The sequence below is a fragment of the Camelus ferus genome, chromosome 20 (assembly GCF_009834535.1).
Source record: "Camelus ferus isolate YT-003-E chromosome 20, BCGSAC_Cfer_1.0, whole genome shotgun sequence".
NCBI lineage: Eukaryota > Metazoa > Chordata > Mammalia > Artiodactyla > Camelidae > Camelus > Camelus ferus.
In genome coordinates, this window is record NC_045715.1 from 8148460 (window position 1) to 8170196 (window position 21737).

Genomic DNA, 21737 nt, shown 5'->3' on the forward strand with positions numbered 1-21737 from the left:
TTATATTATCAGACTTTGGGGAAGAAAAGGATTTTGCAGACATACAGGCAGAAAAAAGGCACATTAACCTCAAGGAGGGGAAACTACCAGTCAGGCTGGCAGCAGGAACAGAATCTCTACGATTGCCAAAAGCAAAGGCGCGTACAGGGTTTTGTAGGAAAGAACTCGTGTATTAGCACCAAGTAAGTGTTAAAATTCAAACACATCTAAAATTGAAACATGTAGTTCAAAAATATCTGTTTAAAATGTATTTTTTTCAAATTCTTAACTTTACAGGAATTATCTCTGTAAAGAAATAGGGATCTTAAGTGTAGTGATTTCCTTTATTTCACTTCGGCTTCGTTTTCTTTAAGTACAGGGTTAAACTGTATTCTTTTTGTTTAAAACATACATAGAATTATCCCTTTAAAACTTAAATGTGGTATTTCTGAGTGTTTTGCCTATGGGGTGAATTTTTGCATTTTTTCCTTTGGAGTTCTGTTTAAACAAGATATTGTTTAATTTTCTTGTTTGCAAATAACTTTAAAAATAAAATCTTATTCCAAAAAGTAAGTAAAACAAACGTACCTGCCACAGCCGAGGCTCTGGTTGCGTAGGTTATGGATGGGGTTTGGCACAGGCAGCTTTAAAAAAAAAACTCTTGGAACTGCTGTTCATCCAGGTGGTTTCTTTTCTCTGTTTCTGTATTCATTCCAACAGCCGAGTGGCTCTCACTTTTATTACAACCCACCTCCAAGCTCCTGAGAAGTGAGTAGGGAACCTACTCGCCCGAGATGATGCTTATCATTTTTTATTTCACCCGCTTGCTTGGTATAGTCATTGAGAGGCATAAAGTACATCACTGACTTTATTGCATTCATCTTGAAGAGGGAAAACCAGTAGGGAAACATTTATAAGTGAGTGGATTGAAGAATAAAAACGATTTGCTCAACATCATTTTGTAAAGGTATCAACAATACTGATTTTTTTTTTCTATTCTACTTTAGCACAAATGTTTTCATTATGAGACCCCCACCTTTTTATCTGCCCTTTTGATTATGGTGGGTAAATGTATCTTTAGTATGTATTTTTTTTCATTAAATTTGTGCATGAAAGCACATAAACTGATGTCACAATAAGACTAGAATTTATTTTGTGTTAATTCTTCAGTTAATGCAAAGTGGTTATTTTGTTGTAGATATTTTGGTCTAATAGGAATCTCAAATACATATATATTTATGTTTGAACAGCTATTTGAAAATAATTAGGAATTAGCATTTTGGCTTCTATACAAGTAAGTAATACAAGCTTGAGTAATTTTTGTTTATGTGCCCAAGGATCCAACAAATGGAAATAAACTAAATTATGGCAAGCAATTATTGCTCAAAAATATAATAGTTGACAGAGATTGTGGGTGGTTGATGCCATTTAAATGATGATTTATTTCAACACAGCGAGAAATGGAGGTGGTTTCAGCTCTTCTCTCCTGCAGTAAGCTCCATCTAACCCACCTAACCTACCCACCCACCTGCCCATCTATCACTAAGGACAAAGAAATAGCCATTGAATATTGTGTTCAGTTAAAACAGTGGGGTTTTTGTAACTAAGGGCCATTACATTATGACTTTTAAATTTTGTTGGTGAAGAACCACAAGTATGTGTCTTATTTCACTTTAGTATTTTTCTGTCTATTGATATAATGGCTACATTAGCAGTTCTTCATGGGTCTACCAGTGAATATCACATGATCATCTGAGGTATGTTTGTTCTAAAAATCAGTGTATCGTAACCTTTGTTCTCAGAAGAATGTCTGTATTGCATATTTTAGAGCAATACTGTTATTTAGAAACTTGGTAAAAATTTTACTGTAAAACATACTAAATGTGATAAGACAAATACCCAGCATTAAAAGCCTGAATTTCTTTCTTTTGTGGGCTGGCTCTCTCAGACTGCTGTGCAGTCCTCGGCTGCAACGGTGAAGGGGAGGATAATTTAGTTTTGAAAGATCAGGTTCCAGGCTCTAGGTGAGACAGGCGTCAAGAGAGGAACACAGCTTTCTAGAAATGCACACTGAGGCCCGTGCATGGGTGTTTCAGTAGACCTTGATTGCCAGAATGTTAGAATGCAGTTTTATCCAAAACAGGCTTTCCTTAAACTGCCTTCTTCAATTGTCATAACACCTCGATGACAGTAATGTTAATTTTTAAAAAAATTATAGTGTATATTACCGTTTTACCAATTGGTTTCTTCCTTTTCTTTTTTGAACAGAAATCTTAGAGGCTGGTATTAAAGGAACTTCAGAATCACTTAAAGGTGTGAAACGTAAAAAGATTGTAGCTGAGAATCACCTGAAAAAAATACCAAAATCCCCGCTGAGAAATCCTCTTCAGGCAAAACATAAGCAGAATACGGAGGAGCCGCCGCCCGCCGTCGTGCAGAGCGCGTCGGGGCCGCACAAGAAGCAGAGCCCCGGCGCCGCCGGCAAGGCCGGGAAGCAGCTGAGCCGACACAACGGGGAGGCCGCGGACCCCGCGGACCCCGGGCCCCCCAGGAAGCCGCCGGAGCCGCGCCGCTGGGGGCCGGGGGGCTGCGACGCCGCCGCGTCAGCCGTGCCGGGCGGCAGACGCGACCCCAGCGCGCCGTGCCTGTCGGGGAAGGCCGGGCCCGAGCGCCGCGAGTGTGCGCCGTCCCGCCGCAGCCCCCCGGCCCCCGTGTACGCGAGCACCGCCTTCGATGTCCTGCTGAAAGCCATGGAGCCGGAGCTGAGCACCCTGTCGCAAAAGGGCTCGTCTTGTGCGGGGAAGGTAGAGAAGCCCAGGCTGAATAAAGCTGGACCACCTTCTCCACCGATCAGCGGCTCGAGGGACGCCCCGGACCCGGCTCCGCGAGCACCGGGCGCGCCGCCGCCGCCGCCGCCGCCGCAGCAGCAGCAGCCTTGTCCTCGGACCTGCTCCACGGGGCCCGTGTCCGCGGCCCAGAGCGACCCAGCGCCGGTGCAGCCACCTCTTCCTCCATACAGTCCGCACGAACCCTCTGCCCCCAAACCCAACCCACAAAATCAGCAGCTTCCAGCGGGCTCGGGTTTCGCGAGATCACTGACGAATCTGCAAAATCAAGAGAACGCCAAACTTGAACACGTGTATTACACAGCAGTGACGTCGCCCGCGGGTCTGACTTCACCCTCCAGTAGAACTCAGGTTACTCCTCCAAACCAGCAAATGGATTCCGCTTCACCCGCGTCCATCAGTCCCGCCCCTTCGACACAGTCACCCCCCGTGCCGATTTACAACTCGACTCCTGTTGCCCCAGCCATTAATCACAGCGTGGAACAAATGTGCAATCTTCTTTTGAAAGATCAGAAGCCAAAAAAACAAGGAAAATACATTTGTGAGTATTGCAATAGAGCTTGTGCAAAGCCCAGTGTGCTTTTAAAGCACATCCGCTCCCACACTGGTGAGCGACCCTATCCCTGCGTGACCTGCGGGTTTTCATTTAAGACTAAAAGTAATCTGTACAAGCACAAAAAATCCCATGCACATACTATCAAACTGGGTCTTGTCTTGCAACCAGATGCTGGGGGCTTGTTCTTGTCCCATGAGTCCCCCAAAGCACTTGGTATCCATTCAGATGTGGACGACAGTGGGGAGAGCGATGAGGAGGGCGCTGCTGATGAAAGGCAGAACCAGAACCACCGGGGCTCCATGGACCTGCAGCCCGTGCAGATAATGAAAGTGGTACCCAACTCGGAAGCGTTACCAAAATCAAGCTCCATTCCAAACAACCCAGATCACGTGGTAGGAGACTTTTCACTACAGGACAAATCTTCAGATTCACAGACTGTGGCAGAGCTACCAAAGGTTGTGGTCCACCCCATCGGTGTGTCCCCTTTAAGAGTTGACAGCCCGAAAGTTACAGACTCCAAGCCCGAACTGTCTAGCGCACAGAAACAGAAAGACTTTCAGATAACCCGTGTATTGGCCCAAGCCTGGGCGCCCTCCCTGGAGACTGATGAGAAGTCTGGTCAGAAGGGAGACGTCAGTCAGCCAGGAGGAAAACAGGAATCTCACGTGGGAACAGCCCACGCCCAGCTACAAAGGCAGCAGGCTACGGATTACTCTCAAGAGCAGCAAGGAAAACTTCTGAGTCCTCGAAGTTTAGGAAGTACTGATTCTGGTTACTTCTCACGTTCTGAAAGTGCCGATCAAACAGTGAGTCCACCAGCTCCCTTTGCCAGAACGTTACCCGCCGCAGAACAGGACTCTAGTAAGACTAACGGGCCCCCCACACCTCGTGTCACTGCACCAGCAACTTCTGCTCTACCAGCAGGTGAGAAGGCATCACCCCTCCCAGGCCAGATGCGCCCGCCCTTGGCAACAAAAACCCTTGAGGAGCGGATATCAAAGCTCATCTCAGACAATGAAGCCTTGGTAGACGACAAGCAGCTGGATAGCGTAAAGCCACGGAGAACCTCTCTCTCACGACGGGGAAGCATCGATTCCCCCAAATCTTACATATTTAAGGATTCTTTCCAGTTTGATTTAAAACCAATGGGACGGAGAACAAGCTCAAGCTCTGATATACCAAAGTCCCCTTTCACCCCCACTGAGAAATCGAAGCAAGTGTTTCTTCTGTCTGTACCTTCCCTCGACTGTCTGCCTATCACAAGAAGTAATTCGATGCCGACCACAGGTTACTCAGCGGTACCTGCGAGCATCATCCCTCCTCCTCATCCACTGAGAGGAAGTCAGTCATTTGATGACAAAATTGGTGCTTTCTATGATGATGTCTTTGTATCTGGACCTAACACTTCTGTGCCCCAAAGTGGACATCCCCGCACCCTCGTCAGGCAAGGAGCAGTGGAAGACTCTTCAACAAACGAAAATCACGTTCTGGCTGTCGGGCAGTCCTTGGACGAGAGCCATCAAGGATGTCCCACCACTGGTGAGACCGCAGCTGCAAGGAGCAAGCCCCTGGCGCCAGGCTCACACGTGGAAAAGAAGAAGTCTCATCAAGGACGGGGCACCATGTTTGAGTGTGAGACCTGTAGAAACAGGTATAGAAAACTGGAAAATTTTGAAAACCATAAGAAATTTTACTGTTCGGAGTTGCATGGACCAAAAACAAAGGTAGCTCTGAGAGACCCTGAGCACAGCCCTGTGCCCAGCGGAGCACCACCCCCGGTTCTGCACTGCAGGGTGGCAGCCTCCACAGGGGTCTGGGAACAGACGCCCCAGATAAGAAAGAGGAGGAAAATGAAGAGTGTTGGAGATGATGACGAATCGCAGCAAAATGAAAATGGAGCGTCTCCACGAAGCTCCGAAGGCCTTCAGGTTCAGAGCGCTCTGGGCTCTGCGTCTAAACAGAACGCCACCGTCCCGGGCGACCCGCAGCGAAGAAATACCCAACTGCAGAGCTCCCAGGTGCCACTTGTGGCCAGAGGCCCCGAGCAGACCCTGGACCCAAAGCTGGCAGCCGCCGTGGAGCAGCAGATGAGCCCGGCCGCCCAGGACAAGGCAGAGCTGAAGAGGCACGGGGCCGGCATCTCTGTCATCCAGCACACCAACTCGCTGAGCCGCCCCAGTTCATTCGATAAGCTTGAGTCTTGTGAAGGCGCTTCTCCCATTTCTTTCCAAGAGCCTAGCAGGCCAGCAAAGCCCGGGTCTCTGAACGTCATGGGAATCGGCCAAGAGGAAGGCTGCCCTCCCCGGAGCACGTCTCACCCCCACCAGCCTGTGCGGCCAGGTGCCCCGAGAGCAGAACTGCAGGAAGCCTCAAGACGGATGTCCGCGGAGCGGCACATGTTGGGACAGTCCTCAAGACTTGTTCGGCAGCACCACATCCAAGTCCCAGAGATCCTGGTCACAGAAGAGCCAGATCGGGACCTCGAAGGCCAAGGCCCCGAGCAGGACAAAGCAGAGAAGTTCAGTTGGCCTCAGCGGAGTGAAACCTTGTCCAAACTGCCGACGGAGAAACTGCCGCCCAAAAAGAAGAGGCTCCGTCTGGCCGAGATAGAGCACTCCTCAACCGAGTCGAGTTTGGACTCCACTCTGTCCAGGAGTCTAAGCAGGGAGAGTAGTTTATCTCACACTTCGAGTTTCTCTGCCTCCTTAGATGTAGAGGATGTTTCGAAGACTGAGGGTTCCCCCAAAATTGACTTTTTGAATAAGGCCGAGTTTCTCGTGATTCCAGCTAGCTCTAATACACTGAATGTTCCTGGAAGTCACCGGGAAATGAGACGTGCTGCGTCTGAGCAGATGAGCTGCGTGCCCACGTCGATGGAGGTCTCCGATTTCAGAAGTAAATCATTCGACTGTGGAAGCATCACTCCGCCTCAGATAGCTCTGCTCGGTGAATTGCAGCCTTCAACGTCCCCCTCTGGCCCGGGAGTCCCCGGGCACGTGCCTCTCTTAGAAAGGAGGAGAGGCCCCCTGATACGGCAGATCTCTCTAAACCTCGCTCCGGAGAGTCATCTGTCTCCTGTGAACCCAGTGTCCTTCAAAACTATTGCTCTTCCTGGTGTGAACACGGTGCCATTTCAAGGGGCCTCAGCTTGCTAATACCTCTTTAGCTGAGTTTCCGGCAAACACTTTGCACCCCCAGACTCAACTTAAGGATCTGCGAACAGAAACTTCAAGTTCCAACTCTGCAAACATCTTTCCTGTTCAACAGCTTTTTGGTGTCAGTTTGTTAAATCAAATGCATGCACCCCTCAGCCACCAGAACACACCACTGTCTCTGCAGGTGTCTGCACAGAGTGTCAAGCCAGAGGCAAGCCTCACTGTCTGCGCATCTTCTAAAAATGAGGATTGCTTTGCTCCCAAGTACCAACTTCAGTGTCAGGTTGTCCCTTCGAGCCAGTCTTGTGCTTCTAATCCTGTACATCCTCTGCCAAAGCCTGTGCTTTCAGATCCAGTGGGGGCCAAGCATCGTGCGACTTCGCTAACAGTACCCACCAAGTTAGCAGAAGCCGCGTCTAACTCGTGTCCTCTGCCGCCACTGAAGCTTGGGTCACTTGGTGGTCAGGGGCCGAAAGTGCCAACGTCGTTTTCGCTGCCCATGCACCTGCAGGGCCAGGTCTCAGGCTACTGTTTTGCCACAGTCACACCTCTGCCACAAATCCTAGTGACCGAAGATCTGTCCAGTCAGCCAATTTGCCAGGCTAATCGCAGTATGGTGCCAATCAGCGAGGAACAAAATTCCATGCCAAAACTGCAAAAAGATCACCAGAATGCTTTGCCAGACCTGGAGGCAGAACTCATTTGCCCAAATGTCTTTTCAGAGGTGGGCCAGAATTCTTCTCTCCTGGAATCCCTGCCCATAACTCAGAAAATGTCTGTTGGTAGACTTTCCCCCCAGCAAGAATCTTCTGCTTCAAGTAAAAGGATGCTTTCCCCAGCAAATAGTTTAGACATTGCCATGGAAAAGCACCAGAAGCGAGCCAAGGATGAGAATGGGGCCGTTTGTGCAGCAGATGTCAGACCACGGGACCCACCAAGCTCAGGAGCCGCTGAGGTCAGTAAGCAGAGGAAGCCCGCCTTAGTGAGGCAGGTCTGCACCGCCGAGCCCCTGGACGCAGGCGTGTTGGAGCAGGATGTCTTCTCCCACCCGGAAGTCAGTAGTGAGGCTGTTCACTTGACTAATGTTTCGCCAGCTGATAATCTGTCATCAGGACACTCCAAGCCCCTGGTGACAGAACCTATAAAAGAACTGCAGGAATTTGAAAACATTAAGTCAGCCGCATCACTGGTGCTTACAGCGAGGAGGTCGCCTGTCCCTGCAGAGGACACTCACATCTCTCCTGTGGAACGGGAAGACTGCAGCTGGGACGGGGTGTCTCCAGGGGTTAAAAATGCAGGTGGCACAGTGGACATCCAAGAACAGAGTCCGCCTGCAGCCACCGCGCCTTCTGTGGGTGAGGCCAGAGACCCTCAGCAGCTGTCCTTCCCCAGCCTGAAGACCGCCACCAGCTTCACGTGGTGTTACCTCTTAAGACAGAAGGCGCTGCACCTGCCTCAGAACGACCCGAAGACCTCGGCCTACACTGACTGGACAGTGAGCGCCAGTAACCCCAACCCACTCGGTTTGCCTACGAAAGTTGCTCTTTCTCTCCTTAACTCAAAACAGAAAACCGGAAAATCACTATATTGTCAAGCAATAACTACCCACTTCAAATCAGATTTATTGGTCTATTCAAGCAAGTGGAAAAGCGGCTTAAGCAAGGTACTTGAAATACCATTTATCTTCAAAAATAGTTTATACAAGTTAGTTTTAACATGTCTGAATGCTTTTCAGTAATTCCACTGGAAGTTGTATTTTAATTTTGAATTTGAAAGAATGATAAGGGTACCAAGGAGTTCTACCGGTAAAGGTTACCTGGAGTCCTTTCAGTGATTCCATCCTGAAGCATTTTGAAAATGATAACTTGCTTTGAGCACTTTTTTTCCCATTGGCTGAGTATTTAAATCTTTACTTAAAGGTGCAGATCATCATAGTTTTACTTTTATCTTTATATGAAGGATTTTTCCTATTAGGTCAGAGAAGATTATGTTTTTGCTCAGTCCCTGCTAATGAATGGTGTGAATATTGAAGATTGTTATATTTCATTTTAAAATAAAAGCAGAGAGCCATCCAGACTTGTCTTGTGCAGACCGGACCACTCTATCCTCACCATGCTGATCCAGCTCTCTTGCTGTGTAGTTTAAGAGTCATCTTAGACCAGAGAGAAGATTCACAAAATGACCAGCTGTACACTTGATAATAAGTTGATTTGGTCAAGATTTACAGAGTAAGCTCATAAAACTATAACTTTGGGTTATTTGTGGAATCATCAGTCTTATTCAAGTTGCTGGCTTTATAAAATGGGAAAAATCCTTTAAATGATTAAGAATTAATGAATAGGTAAGGGCATTAGTTTGGACTCTGGACATTGAAAGTTCTTGACCTCTTGAGGCTCACAAGCACAGAATACAGGTTCTAAATATATACAGTTATTTATCCACAAGAGAATGGCATGGTGTCAGTATTAGACTAGAATTGTATACAACTTTACAAGAAGGAAGACTTTCTGCCAGTAGCTTGAGGAGGTATGGATACAAGGCTGGTATTCCAAAAGTGTGATACTTTAGCTGAGTCTTATAAAAAAGGGGGGAGGGATTTTTTCAGTCAAACAAGAATGAGAAATTTTAAGTCTGCCAAATGATACGGAAGTGAGAAAGAACTTGGTTCATTTAAAGAACCTTGAGGAGTCCAGTGTGACCAGAAGGTGTTGGACATTTGAAACACTGACACCGAAGTTGGAAATGTAGGTAAAGACCAGAGAGTATGAGTGGTAGGAGGGAGCTATTGAGACTTCCTGGGTGAGGGAGGAGGGTGCATCCAAACCATTCAGAATTTAATTTTTAAATGCTCAGAATCTACAGCTACTAAGTCAGAGATTATGAGAATTTAAACAGAGTAAGAGTATGAGCGTGAGAATTTAAACAGAACTCAGGTGTGTGTATTCCTGAAGTGCCTCGTGGAAGCGCCCCGGTAACGCACATTTAGATGTGGCGCGAGGAGAGAGGTCCGGGTGGAGGGTGTCGGGTCCTTGCGCGCACGGATGCAACGAACGAGGTTGTCCAGGGAGAGCGTGAAGGAGAGAGAAGGGCCTGGAATGGATCCTGAGGCCACTGCTATTTAAAGGGCTGAAAGGATGAAGAAAGCACGTGGGGACCTAAAAGAGGCTGTTCACAGAGGAGGAAGGAGAACCAGGAGAAAGGGTGACACACAGATCAAGGAAGAAGGTGTTTTAGGGAGAGTTGTTCTAGCCAAGGGGTCAAACAAAGATGAAGACTAACGTGGTGTCTGGACTGAATGGTTCTCATGCCACTGAGACTCGCGTCATACGGGCAAGTGGCTGTGGAAGACTGGCACTGGGTTGACTGTCAGCTCACAACCCAAATGTTGATGTGTTTATAATTCAAAATGGAAAAGAACAGATGGATGTTAACAGGGCAAGCGTATAGACTAAGGAAATAATAAAGATCTTGGTACTTAGCTCGTTGGTTACTAGAAGCCAGATTTGATAGCAAGAAAGCAAAAAATCAGTGGGAATTTGGTATTAAGAAGAAGGTAAGAATGGGATTACTGTTACAGGCATAAAGGCAAGGAAAGGTGTGTGTGTGTGTGTATTTTCCAAATTGCGGGGAACCCAGATGTGTTTGCCAGAACAAGAGGAGACGCAGCATTTGTGCCTGTCAGGGTCAGTGTCATTACCCCTTCACACCAGCTTTTTGAGACACAGGCCAGCAGCCTTCCTTTACTCCTGGCTTTTACAGACAGGACCTTGCCAGGGTATTCTTTCTGAGGCCACACAGGCCCTCTGTCCGTGATGCAGACACCCCCTCATCACTTACTGTCATGAAGTCATCCCAGTATGACAGCTGTCTACTTGGTGATGCAGTTTTTAAAAGACGTTTGTAACAAACAGATCAGAAAAGTTGTGCTTTGTGTTGGGTTTGGCCAGAGACTGGAGTTTGAGACTTTGCTATTAACAGTTGACCTTGCCAAGGGACTTGACCCTGAGTGTGTCCTTCCTCACTGGGGTGTAATCCTGCTGGGCTGCCCGCCTCCCCAGGATGTGTGAGAGCAGAGTTGGCGGAGGAGTGAGAAGGGGGTCGTGAGCAGTGTGGCTGTACAAAGTCTGAGGTGGTGTCACCACAGTGTTCCTATAGGAAGAACACATGTTGCTTATCATTTTGACGTTCATTACCTTTTTCTAGAGATTGATTGTTATCAGGCCAGGACCTAACTTCTGACCTGACCTGTGGTTCACAGTTATCAGTACTCAGGAACTTTTGAGGAAATACAGAGAGGAAACATAATGATGGTTTAATATAATGGGAGAAGGGGAGAATAAAACACTGGGGAACTGCTTTAACTTCACAGCGCACGGACGTGGAGGGGGAGTTAGGCATGTTTCTCAGGAGTGTGAGACTTTGTACCATGAGGGGCCACTAGCCCTTCTCTGTCTCCAAAGAATAAACTCTTTAAAAAGTATACTTAAACGGTAGTATGAATGGTTGGTAAGCTATAAGAAAGAATATTAAGTCTATTTTGTAAAGTTCCTATTAAATGCATGGAATATGGGGGTGTAGAGGGTTGTAAAGTCTTTATTTGGGGGTGTCAGTGGACTGTGGTGGGATTTGAAAATAGCATGAGATCAGTTTGCTGAGATTCAGGCCAGATATATTAAAGATAGAGGAGGAAATAAAGCAATAACCTTTAAAGCTGTTACTTCCTTGAAACACATTCCATTGAGTTAACTGTATGCACTGTATTCTGCCATGTTTTAATTTCCAAGTGAAACATTAGCATGTTTGTGTTTTCAGTTTTATTAAATTAGTGTCTCTTTTTTTTTTTCCCTTTCAGAGAGCATTAGGTAATCAAAAGTCCACAGTAGTTGAATTCAGCAATAAAGATGCCTCTGAAATTAACAGTGAGCAAGATAAAGAAAATTCCTTAATCAAAAGTGAACCAAGAAGAATTAAAATATTTGATGGAGGGCAAGTACAAATTTTACTTCTTAAATGTACATTTAAACTTACTTTTTAAATGTACATTTGCTTTCATGTGAATGAAGCCGATTTTATATAAATGTTGCAAGGTTTCTCAGCTTATTAACAGAATCTTCATGGCAAAATATATGTTAGGTATTATGTTAAATCCATTTTGATCAAGAAAATGATAACTATTTAGGAAGCATTGCAGGTTCTAGGAGGCAGCTAAGCACAAAGTTTTCAGAGTGAACAATGGGTTTCACATTGATTTACAGTAAGGGATGACCTGGAAAATCTGCTCTAAGAGATGAATTCATTGCCTGTTCGATGTCTTTTGTGAATTTGGTTATGCGAGAAACAAATTGTAAACGCCAACTGGAGTTAAAATGAAGCTCAGGAATATTTCAATAGAGTTGTGATTAAACTTAACAATAAAGAAAACTTTTAAACCAGTGACTTAGAGGAAACATTTTAAAATTAAACCTGGTATTGAATAATGTTGTTTTATTAAAATTAGCTATTAGAATATTAAGTGTTGAAGTTACTTATACGTGCATAAAATTTATATTGATTGGGTATAAAAATTGTGCCTTGTTTTATTTTTTAGGTTGAATTTTAATCATCAACATTTTCTCAAAGACATAGTATCCAACTGCCCTATTCATTTCTTTCTTTAAATTAGATATAAATCAAACGAAGAGTATGTATATGTCCGAGGCAGGGGAAGAGGAAAGTACATTTGTGAAGAATGCGGAATCCGTTGTAAGAAACCTAGTATGTTAAAGAAACACATACGAACCCATACAGATGTCCGCCCCTACCACTGCACTTACTGTAACTTCTCCTTTAAGACTAAAGGTACGAGTTGATGTCACTTCATGGTCCTTTATTATGTGCACTGAGTTAGTAGATCTAAGACCCAGCTTTACATAATCTTTGAGCAAGGATGCAGTAGCTTAAATAGACTGATGTAAATTACATCTTGTCAATGTCGTAGTCTTATTTCTTTGTATATTTCTAGACCTCTTGGGAAAAAGTTTTTAATTATATGTTTTTAGAATATATGTAATAAATATGACATTTGAAAAGGGGCAACTGCCCTTTTTTTATTTTACTCCCCAAATTATAATTGCATAACATGATGACTAATACATTTTCAAAATTACTTACTTTGGGGCTGAAGAAGAAAAAGAAATTTTCATGATCATAAGTAAATGCATTTCAGTACTAAAAGATGAAAGGAAAAATTAGTAACTACAGTAAAGTTATAATGATGACATTCATGTTTTATTATCTAATCTTGGGCATGCATAGCCATTTCTTTTCCGTGAAACTTTTTTAACCCAAATTCTCTTGAATTTCAGCTTCAAAAATTTTATAACTTTTGTGCTATTTAATGTTTATAGAACTCAGAACTAGTAATTAAAATTATATTTAGTACTCTTTCTATATTCTTTATGTTTTTATTTAAATTGTAAGCCTTTATTATAGTTAATTTTACTCTCTACAGATTTCCTGTTACATGTAATGAATACACTGTTATAAAACGTCTGCTTTCTCCACTAGCCTCCTTGTCATGAATCATATAAAAATTTGCTGCTTGAGACTTTAATTTCATATACCATTACTTTAGAAAGTAAGAATGTCTCAAATACAAAGCAGTATAATCATAAAGTTATTTGTATGAAAGGACTATCTGTGAAAAATATTTAATCAATTTTTTTTAAAGAACTACTTCATTTTTATCCCCTTTAGGTTCACATTTGCTTTTTTCTGACTACATTGGTTGTCTTTGCAGTTTTTGTGTTAAAGATTGATCAACTCTTTAGCAAAATCTATTACATTTTTTTTTTGGCTAGTATTTATTGTCATTTAAAGAGAGTTATAGTATGCAGAAACTGAATTGCTTCAAATTAGCCAGTAGTACCTGAAACGAGAATGATGGGGAGAAACCAAAACTGTTCTTCAGACAGCCTTGACTATTTCTAAAAAGTTTTAAGAAATCGTGAGTTGGGAGGAACCCTAATTCTGTCGTTCTTGGATTGTGACATAGAACGCATTTCCTTCTGGAAACAGAGGGTGCATTTCAGGATGATTTTCCTGATCTTGTGTGAAGGCTTTGATAGGATTAAGCGCTATGATCTTTTAACCCAATTTATTGCTTTTACGCTGGTTTTGATACTATGATTAAGAAATGTCTGTTAAATAATTTCCAGTGTGAGTAACAGGCCAATATTACAAATAAAAGATTACCAGGTACCGAGTGATGTCACCAAAAAAAAGAAGATCAAGGTATAATGTGAAATGGGTGTTTCTCAATAGAAGGAGGAAGAGGAATCAGGATATTTTTAAAAGCATATTTATAAAATAAGGGCAGGAAAGGAAGGAGAACTTAGATGTGGGGAACCAAAGGAAACTACAGGGATATCTTGGCAGAGAAAAATATTGTGAATCACTAAGTATTGATACTCATGAAAGATCTCAAAACAGCATCATGTAAAAATTTTAGATGAATGTTTGTTAATGGTGGACAGGGCATAATGACTCTTGAGGGCGAGCATTGTAGGTTAGCAGTTTGCATGTCTTTCATTTCTTGAATATCTGAATTTACATTAAATGTTTTGTTTTGTCAGATAATTCACTGAAATTATTAATACTTATCTGAAGAAAGCTACCCTAGCTAAGGAGACTGGTGAAGAAAATATTAGAAATTCATGGTTTTCCTGTTCTTGGCATGGCAGTTCTCCTTTTTATGGTCAGCTTCCTCGTAGAAGTCTGCCTTTTGTGAATATATGTAGGACAGATTCCATAGTACCTTTTAAAGCTAAATAATAATAGACTTCTTTTTAGGTTAGGCTGTAGATTTTGCCCTACTCTGATTTACTTCATTGTCCCCGCCAGTTCACCTCTACTCCTTACTGAATGTGTCTGGTTATTAACAGAAAGTAATAGTGACGTAGCAACTTGCGGCAGATATGATTATGCCAAGACAGCGTAATCCTACCAGAGGGATGGTCCCTTCTTCTAGAAACCGATGCTTCTGGCGCTAATGCTTCATCATTTGTCCTCTTAGTTTACTTTATGAATACTTTTTCAAAATAATTTTAATTGATTTGTTTTCACAATTCTGCTTTAAAGGTCAGTCAGCAGAAAATGAACAGTGACCTTGCATCTCTGCAGGATTTCGTCCCATTTATATCACAGAAGGCGGGGCTCTATATATAGCTGCAGGAGCCCAGAAACAAAATCTGTCATACTTTCCAGAGGATTTAGATTAATGCTTACTGAATCTGTTGAAAAATATATCTGTTAATACACAGAGTTTACAGCATTGCTAGGGGATATTTGCATTTTAATATGCATATTTTGCATAGTGAAATGCAAATTGTTTATTTTAAATTATTTAAGAAGTTGGTTAATAATAAGTAATAGCTCAAGTTATGAGAAAATAATGCTTATTAACAACTTATATTCCCAAATTTTCCTAGCTACAATTACACATTAACTTCTTAGAAAGCAAATGACTTTCTACGGCTGTCTACTTAGGGAACAAAAGCATTTTGAAAGCAAGCTATTAGTGGACCTTGTAATTTGGTTTATAATACTGTCCTAATACTAGAAAGTGTTTTGACTTATAAGTGGAACTTTCAGCCATAATAAGATGGGCAAACTATTTTTTATAACTTTTTAATGTGAAAATTTTGAAGCGTACAGAAAAGTAGATATTTGTATAATGAACACCAATATACCCATCATCTTTTAATAATTGTTAGCATTTTGCCGTATTTGCTTTATATTTTATTTTTTTAAGTGTATTTAAAGTAAATGCCAGACATGGCCAAGCCACCTAAGCTGGGCGTTACCTCTAGAATCACAGCTGTCAGGGTTTGGTGGATCTTAGATGTTATCTGGTCCGGGCCCCTCTTACACTTGAACCTCTAAAAGCACCAAGCTCTGGGATGCTGTGCACACTGTCTAGTGCAAGAATGGGCTTGAACAGGTATGACCAGTTCCTGGGGCTTAGTGCATATTTAGTGGAATTGAGGCTCTATAAATACGGCAGTTTTGCAGGTCCTTCAGCTACTGTAAGCTCAAAATCTGGACCAATGGTTCAGACATTTTTAGCCCTCCTAGAGGTTTATTCTCAAATACTAATTTGCCCCTGCTTGCCAGATTCAGCATTTAGATTTTGTTTATTTTCGAAAGAGATGATTTTCCCTTGGCAGTTTTCTGGGTGTGTGGCATTATCCACTCAGGCTTCTTGTATCCTCAGAAGAACCTGAGCTCTCCGGTACATTCACGATCACCAGGGGCCAGTGCACCCAGGAGTTCCCAGCTAACCTGGTGATACTTACAGAGGCCCATACTCCAGCTACCAGAGGAAACACACCCTTAGGGATACTATTATGAGACTTTTAGTCAGGATAGTGAAGTTTAATTAATGCAGGAAATCCTTTCTTGTGTTCCAAACATACAGAAATACTATTTATAATACAACCACCACCAAATACAGTTTTTAATAGATAGCCAAGCTTGAAATTTAGAAAGGCAAATTCCTAGGATCCAGAAATAAAAAACTCCAAACTAGCATGGTGAACAGATATTTAAAAAAAAAAAAAAAAAAAAAAAAAAAAAAAAGGCCCATAGGACATCAGGCCAGATATACACCCACAGGCCTGGGGTTTTAATGCTGGTCCTGGAATGGAGTCTGAGGTCTCTGAAATAAGCCTGCCTCTCTTATCCGGTGACTTTAGACCATGTGGCGGAAAAGCTACCTACTAAAAGGCGAAACCCTATACCTGTGCCATGTAAAAAAAAAACCCAGAAACTTGACGGGGAAGGTATAGCTCAGTGGTAGAGTGCATATTTAGCATGCACGAGGTCCTGGGTTCAATCCCCAGCACCTCCGTAAAGGGAGGGAGGAAGGAAGGAAGGAAAGAACAAGCCAGTGTTGCTGTGGCTCCCAGCAAGATCTTTCAGTTACATGGAATATAAAAACTCACTGAAAATAATAAACCATCAATAATAAGAATAGAAAAGAGTTAAAAAAAAAAAAAAACCCACAAAGTGATCCAGAATTATCAGTATGAAACTGTTAAGATCCTAGGCAGAAGCTTTTGGACGACTGACATATAGAAATGTGTTTATAGCCCAGGCTACTTAAGACTCCATGGAAAACAATCTTGCTGAAGATAAGTTGATGATAAAAACTAAAAAGCAGGCAAGGAAACAGTGCTATGAGGGAAAGCCAGCAGACACAAGTGGTAGAGAATTCAGAAACCACAGATCGTAGTACAACCGAAAAGGGACTTTAAGTGCATATAAAATGTTCTAAGAAATAAATAAGGCCTAGAGAACAGAAACCATAAGCCAAAGTAGACATTATGAAAGCAGAGGCGGCAGATTTGAAAACGAGAAATTATTACCAATAACGAGGTTATTACGACACACAGATACCAGTGCTTTCTTTTGGGCAAATTGTCGTCATTGGAATTGCATAACCACAACCTGACTTTCACTTGAAATAGGAATGGAATTTGCCAGTGTTGACAAATGCGATAGCAAAATTATACTATGTAAGCTTAGTAAACATTCTTTTCCCTTAAGGAAATCTGACAAAACACATGAAGTCCAAGACACATAGCAAGAAATGTGTGGATTTAGGCGTCTCAGTAGGTTTAATAGATGAACAAGATACAGAAGAATCAGGTAAGGCTTTATTCCATATTTTTCATAAATGCTATTTACAATGTACTTTTTTTTGCATCCATACTCTTCTTTCCATTCCCACTAATGCTCTCAGTTCCTGTTTTCATTACCTCTTATTTACACTATGTGATAGACTCCTAAACAGTTTTCCTGTCTTTACTTTGTCTTCCCTCCTTTCCATCTCTTCCCCACCGATGTTAAGTTACTCTTCCTGAAGCATGTCTGATCATCCTGCTCCCTGCTCCGGGTCTTCCCTTGGTTTCCATTTGCCGACCAAATAAAGTTTGAGCCCTTGCCCTTACTTCCTCAAATTCCTTTATAATCCGATGCCTACCTACTTCTTCCGCCTTATCCCTCATTTCTCTCTTCCACCGGCCGTAACGCTTGAATGTCCTGCTCACCTGACCCTGATCTGGCTCTACCTACAACCCTCCCGGGAAGCCCTGCCCTCAGTCCCCACACAAGCGTGGCTCCCCATCTGCTTTGGTCAAAATCTTATTTTCCTTCAAGATCTAGCTCAAATCCGCTTGCTGTCATGAAGCCTTCTCTGATTTTCCCTTCCCGCACCAGTTGCAGGAAGAATTTTTCCCTTCTCTCAACACCTGTAATATTTTAGAGTTTACTCTCTGAAAGTATTGAATCCCTTTCTGCCTCTTTTTTTTTGTTTTTGTTTTTAATTTATCTGCTTACCTTACCTCCTTGCTGAGATTCTCAAGCATATTATGAGCAGAAGTGATGACTGAGTAATATTTGCTTCATGCGTAACCCTTAGTTCAACACCTTTCACCGAGCAGCTGCTCCGGAAATATTTGTGGAACAAAACATTTGTCTGCGTCCCCAAAATGTTTATTATTTTGAAAAAGTTAACTGGTTGTTTTCTTAACTCAACAAAAAATTATTTATCTCTTAACCAATTTTGAGGGAAAGGAAACCTGTTCCTCTGTTCTGACTAATCAGACAAAAAGAATTATCTTTTTGTAAGACTTTTTGTTTCAACCTAAGAATTTATCAACAGAAGAGATAAATTAAAAAAAAAAGTTGTCCTACTGCTTTTTTGAAAAATACCCTAAATTAAACATTTACCTTCTTGCTGTGTTTTAGTTAGTATGTCCTAGTTTGATGGAGAAGAAAAATCCAAAGAGAAAATGGTGAGGACATCATTGAAAATATAGGCAAAAAAAGTAGGTGCTTTTAATTCCACCTGACAACCAGTAGCAAACTAAACGAATCAGCCTAAATTTGTTTCTAAATATTCAAAAGAAGTGACTCACATTTAAGTGTTACAGTTGATACGATTTAGTATTTTAAGCACAAGGAAAAGACTGCCTTTAATTTTGGGGAATAAACTTGACGTGTTCTTAACAGAAGAAAAAGATAATCATAACAAACTTAGGACAGTAAGGAGGCTTTTCATGTTTTATAGACACTTTGATGCTTTGATACATATTGGGGATGGCAGTACCAGGATGTAAAGGTACATCATCAAATTCACATACGGGTAACTTTTCTGTCCTAGGAACGTATTTATTAAAAGCTGATTCTTGAATTGCTAGGAATTGAATTCTGTGTTGGTGTCTTTGTGTAAAGACACTTACACATTTAATAAAATTAATTTACCTAATAATTTACTTCTAATGTAAATAGTCTGTTTATTTTCCGCTCTTAGTAATCATGCACTAAATTAACTACCATACTATTTAAGTGGAAAAAAAAAACCCTCTATTATTTATTTGCTTTATTGCTATTATGTTGAGCAATTCAGAATTGAAAAGTTAGGAAAAATGAGTAGTGGTTTCAGTGAGTATATTTATTACCTGCAGACTAGAAAAAGCCGAAGTAGAGGGTATAATATGAAATGACTCATTTCTGAAAAACATATAAATGTAAAAAGTATTACGATTATATATACTCTTAGGTGTTTTAACTTAAGAAAATGAATCTTATAAAATATTAAGTAAAATGTCTGTAGAATCTTCTCAGTTGCCCAGGTAGTGTTACACCCCACGTTTACACAGGAGAACTAAGGTCGTTTCCATGAATGATCGTGCACTGTTCAGACTGGCTGACGGACGGACTTACATACCTGTCCACTCACTTTGGTTGTTTCTCATCTCATTGCAGAAGCACTCAGAGCAGATCTTAGGTTATAATTCAGACTGGATAGCTTAATTCCCAGTTCACGTGAGATCCTCTGGTAACACTGGGTAGTTCCAGCTGTTTTTCTGTTTAAGTTTTTTTAATTACTGAATTTCTCCTTAATGCACTCAAAGTTTTTTCACAGTTTTTATCAACTTGTAGCATAGAGGTGGCTTTTGCCAAGTACTGTGTCATACCAGAGGCCGCATAATTCTTTATGATATTCCAAAAAAATATATTCCTCCACTGCTGCTTTATTACAGGCTTGGAATGTAGACATAAATGTAGTAAACGTTTGTTGTTCTAAACAAATGGTCTTGTTTTCCCTTTATTATTGTCTTTTCTGCTTTTAAAAGATTTTGAGTTTTTAAATACCAGGAAATTATGAAGACTTTTATTACATGCACTCATGTATTGACACCAGACTTGGTGATTATATTTTCTTGAATGTGCTTCAAGTCTTTTTCATAAATTCAGTGTATTTTGGGGAAAAAAAAAAAAGCTAAGTAAGGCATTTCACGTTAGGTGCAGTCCAGTCACTCCCCCTCCCGGGGCCAACACTAACTGCACTCAGTATAAACGTACATGTCTATATCCGTGCATAGCATGAGTTTTAAGTTTGTATTCTGAATTTGCATGAATAGTACCACCTTGTATGTGAATATCTAGAAAATTAATTTTGCTTTATCATTTTAAATTGTTCTCCAGAACAGTTTCTATTTCTGTACCTCCTTAACTATATTCTATGAATTTTAACTTAGGGCCACATTGAAGGATGATAGTCTGCTGTCTTATGTTTTCTTGATGACTATCCTAAGGTTGGAAATTATTATTCTTTGGGAAGAAGTTTCACTCCATTAAATTGATGATCATTAGAGATGGGAATCTTGCTCAGCAATTCTTCACATACCTATGTGGAGGGAAAGCCGAGAAGCCTGCAGTGTGGTGCTGTGTGTCTGCAGGGTGTACTGTCTTCTCATCTAACGCTAGCCTGGGGTACACGAGGTGTTCTTTTTCACTCTCTTGACTGGCTCCTCCTCATCTCCCCAGCCTCTAAGCATGGTGCCCAGGGCTGTGGTCTTAAATCTCTCATCCTTTCTGTCTATACCCCTTCCCTAGGTAATCTCATCCAGACTTCCGACTTTAACCACCGTCTATGTGACGATGATTCAAGTATTCACTCTGCACCTGCACGTCTGTCTGCCTCCTCACCATCTCCACTCGGATGTCTAATAGGCACCTAGAGTCCGATGTGCCCCAAACCCCTGGTTTACCCCTTACCTCTAAGCAGCACGCTTCCCCTACGGTCTGCCATCCTTCCAGCTGCTAGACCAAAAATCTTGAAGTCTTCCTTGACGTCCTTTGCCTCTCATCCACCAGTAAAAGCTCTGGCTCTCCCTTCTAAATGTATTCAGAAGGCAACCGCTTTGAACCACCTCTGCCATCCAGCACTGGTCAGGGTGCTGTCGTGTCCTCTAAGTTGAAAGTTGCTTGCAGTAGCCCCTGACTAGTCTCCATGGTTCAACTGCTGCCTCTTCATGGACTGCTTTCAACACAGCAGCCAAAGTGGATTTTAAAACCTATGTCTTCACTTTGTTCAGAACCCTCCACCGGTTTCCTGTCTCATTCACAGTCGTGGTCTGCTGCGAGCTGTCGGCCCACCCCCTTTGCCCCCCACCATCTCTGAAACCCAGTCCCACTCCTCCCCTGCTCACTCAGCTGCAACCACACTGAGCTCCCTGCTTGGCCCCTGTCTCGGGCCATTTCTCCTTTCCTCTCTGGAATGCCTCCCAACAGATACTGCAAGACACCCTACCACCTCTGCAGGGCTCCACTCATGACGATCGTCCCCTGATCACTGAGCTCTTCCTGACCCTCCCTTGGGAAAAAGCGCCCCATTCTCTTCCTGCCAGGTTGTACTGACACCCTTCTGCTTTATTCTTCTGTATAGCACTTACCAGCACCAGGTATGTGTGTATGCGCAAGTGTATGGGTGTTTGTTATCTGTTCCTTTCAACTAGAAAATAAAACATAAAGACAGGGAGCTCTGTCTCCAGCTCTTGCTAGAACTGTAGCTTCAAGCAGTAGATGGTAAACAGCTGTTGACTGAATGGATGACTGAAAAAAGATGACTTATAACTTCTAAGGAAATAATTCAATATTGTTATTTTTGGAATTTGATATGAGTTTTCCATTAAATTCCTTCACTAAAATTAAGTGGCAGCTATAATAACAGTATTTAATGTCCTTACCTATAGTGTTTACGTGATTTGACCGTGGTTGATACAGGTGTTGTCAAAGTGATGCTGGGCATGTGTTAGTTAATTTGTTATTTTTTGATTATTAGGTCAGAAGACTACAAGATATTTTAGGTTA

At 42.2% G+C, this 21737-nt stretch overlaps 1 protein-coding gene across 1 annotated transcript in view; it reads left to right on the top strand.

The window, feature by feature from the left end:
- The window catches only part of HIVEP1 (HIVEP zinc finger 1), a 142373-nt gene that overhangs the window by 102936 nt on the left and 17700 nt on the right, over positions 1-21737 (top strand). Inside the window, 5 exon segments of the mRNA XM_014557482.2 lie at positions 2248-6518; positions 6520-8199; positions 11389-11522; positions 12199-12374; positions 17124-17225. Of these exon segments, the coding sequence (XP_014412968.2) occupies positions 2248-6518; positions 6520-8199; positions 11389-11522; positions 12199-12374; positions 17124-17225 (6363 nt within the window).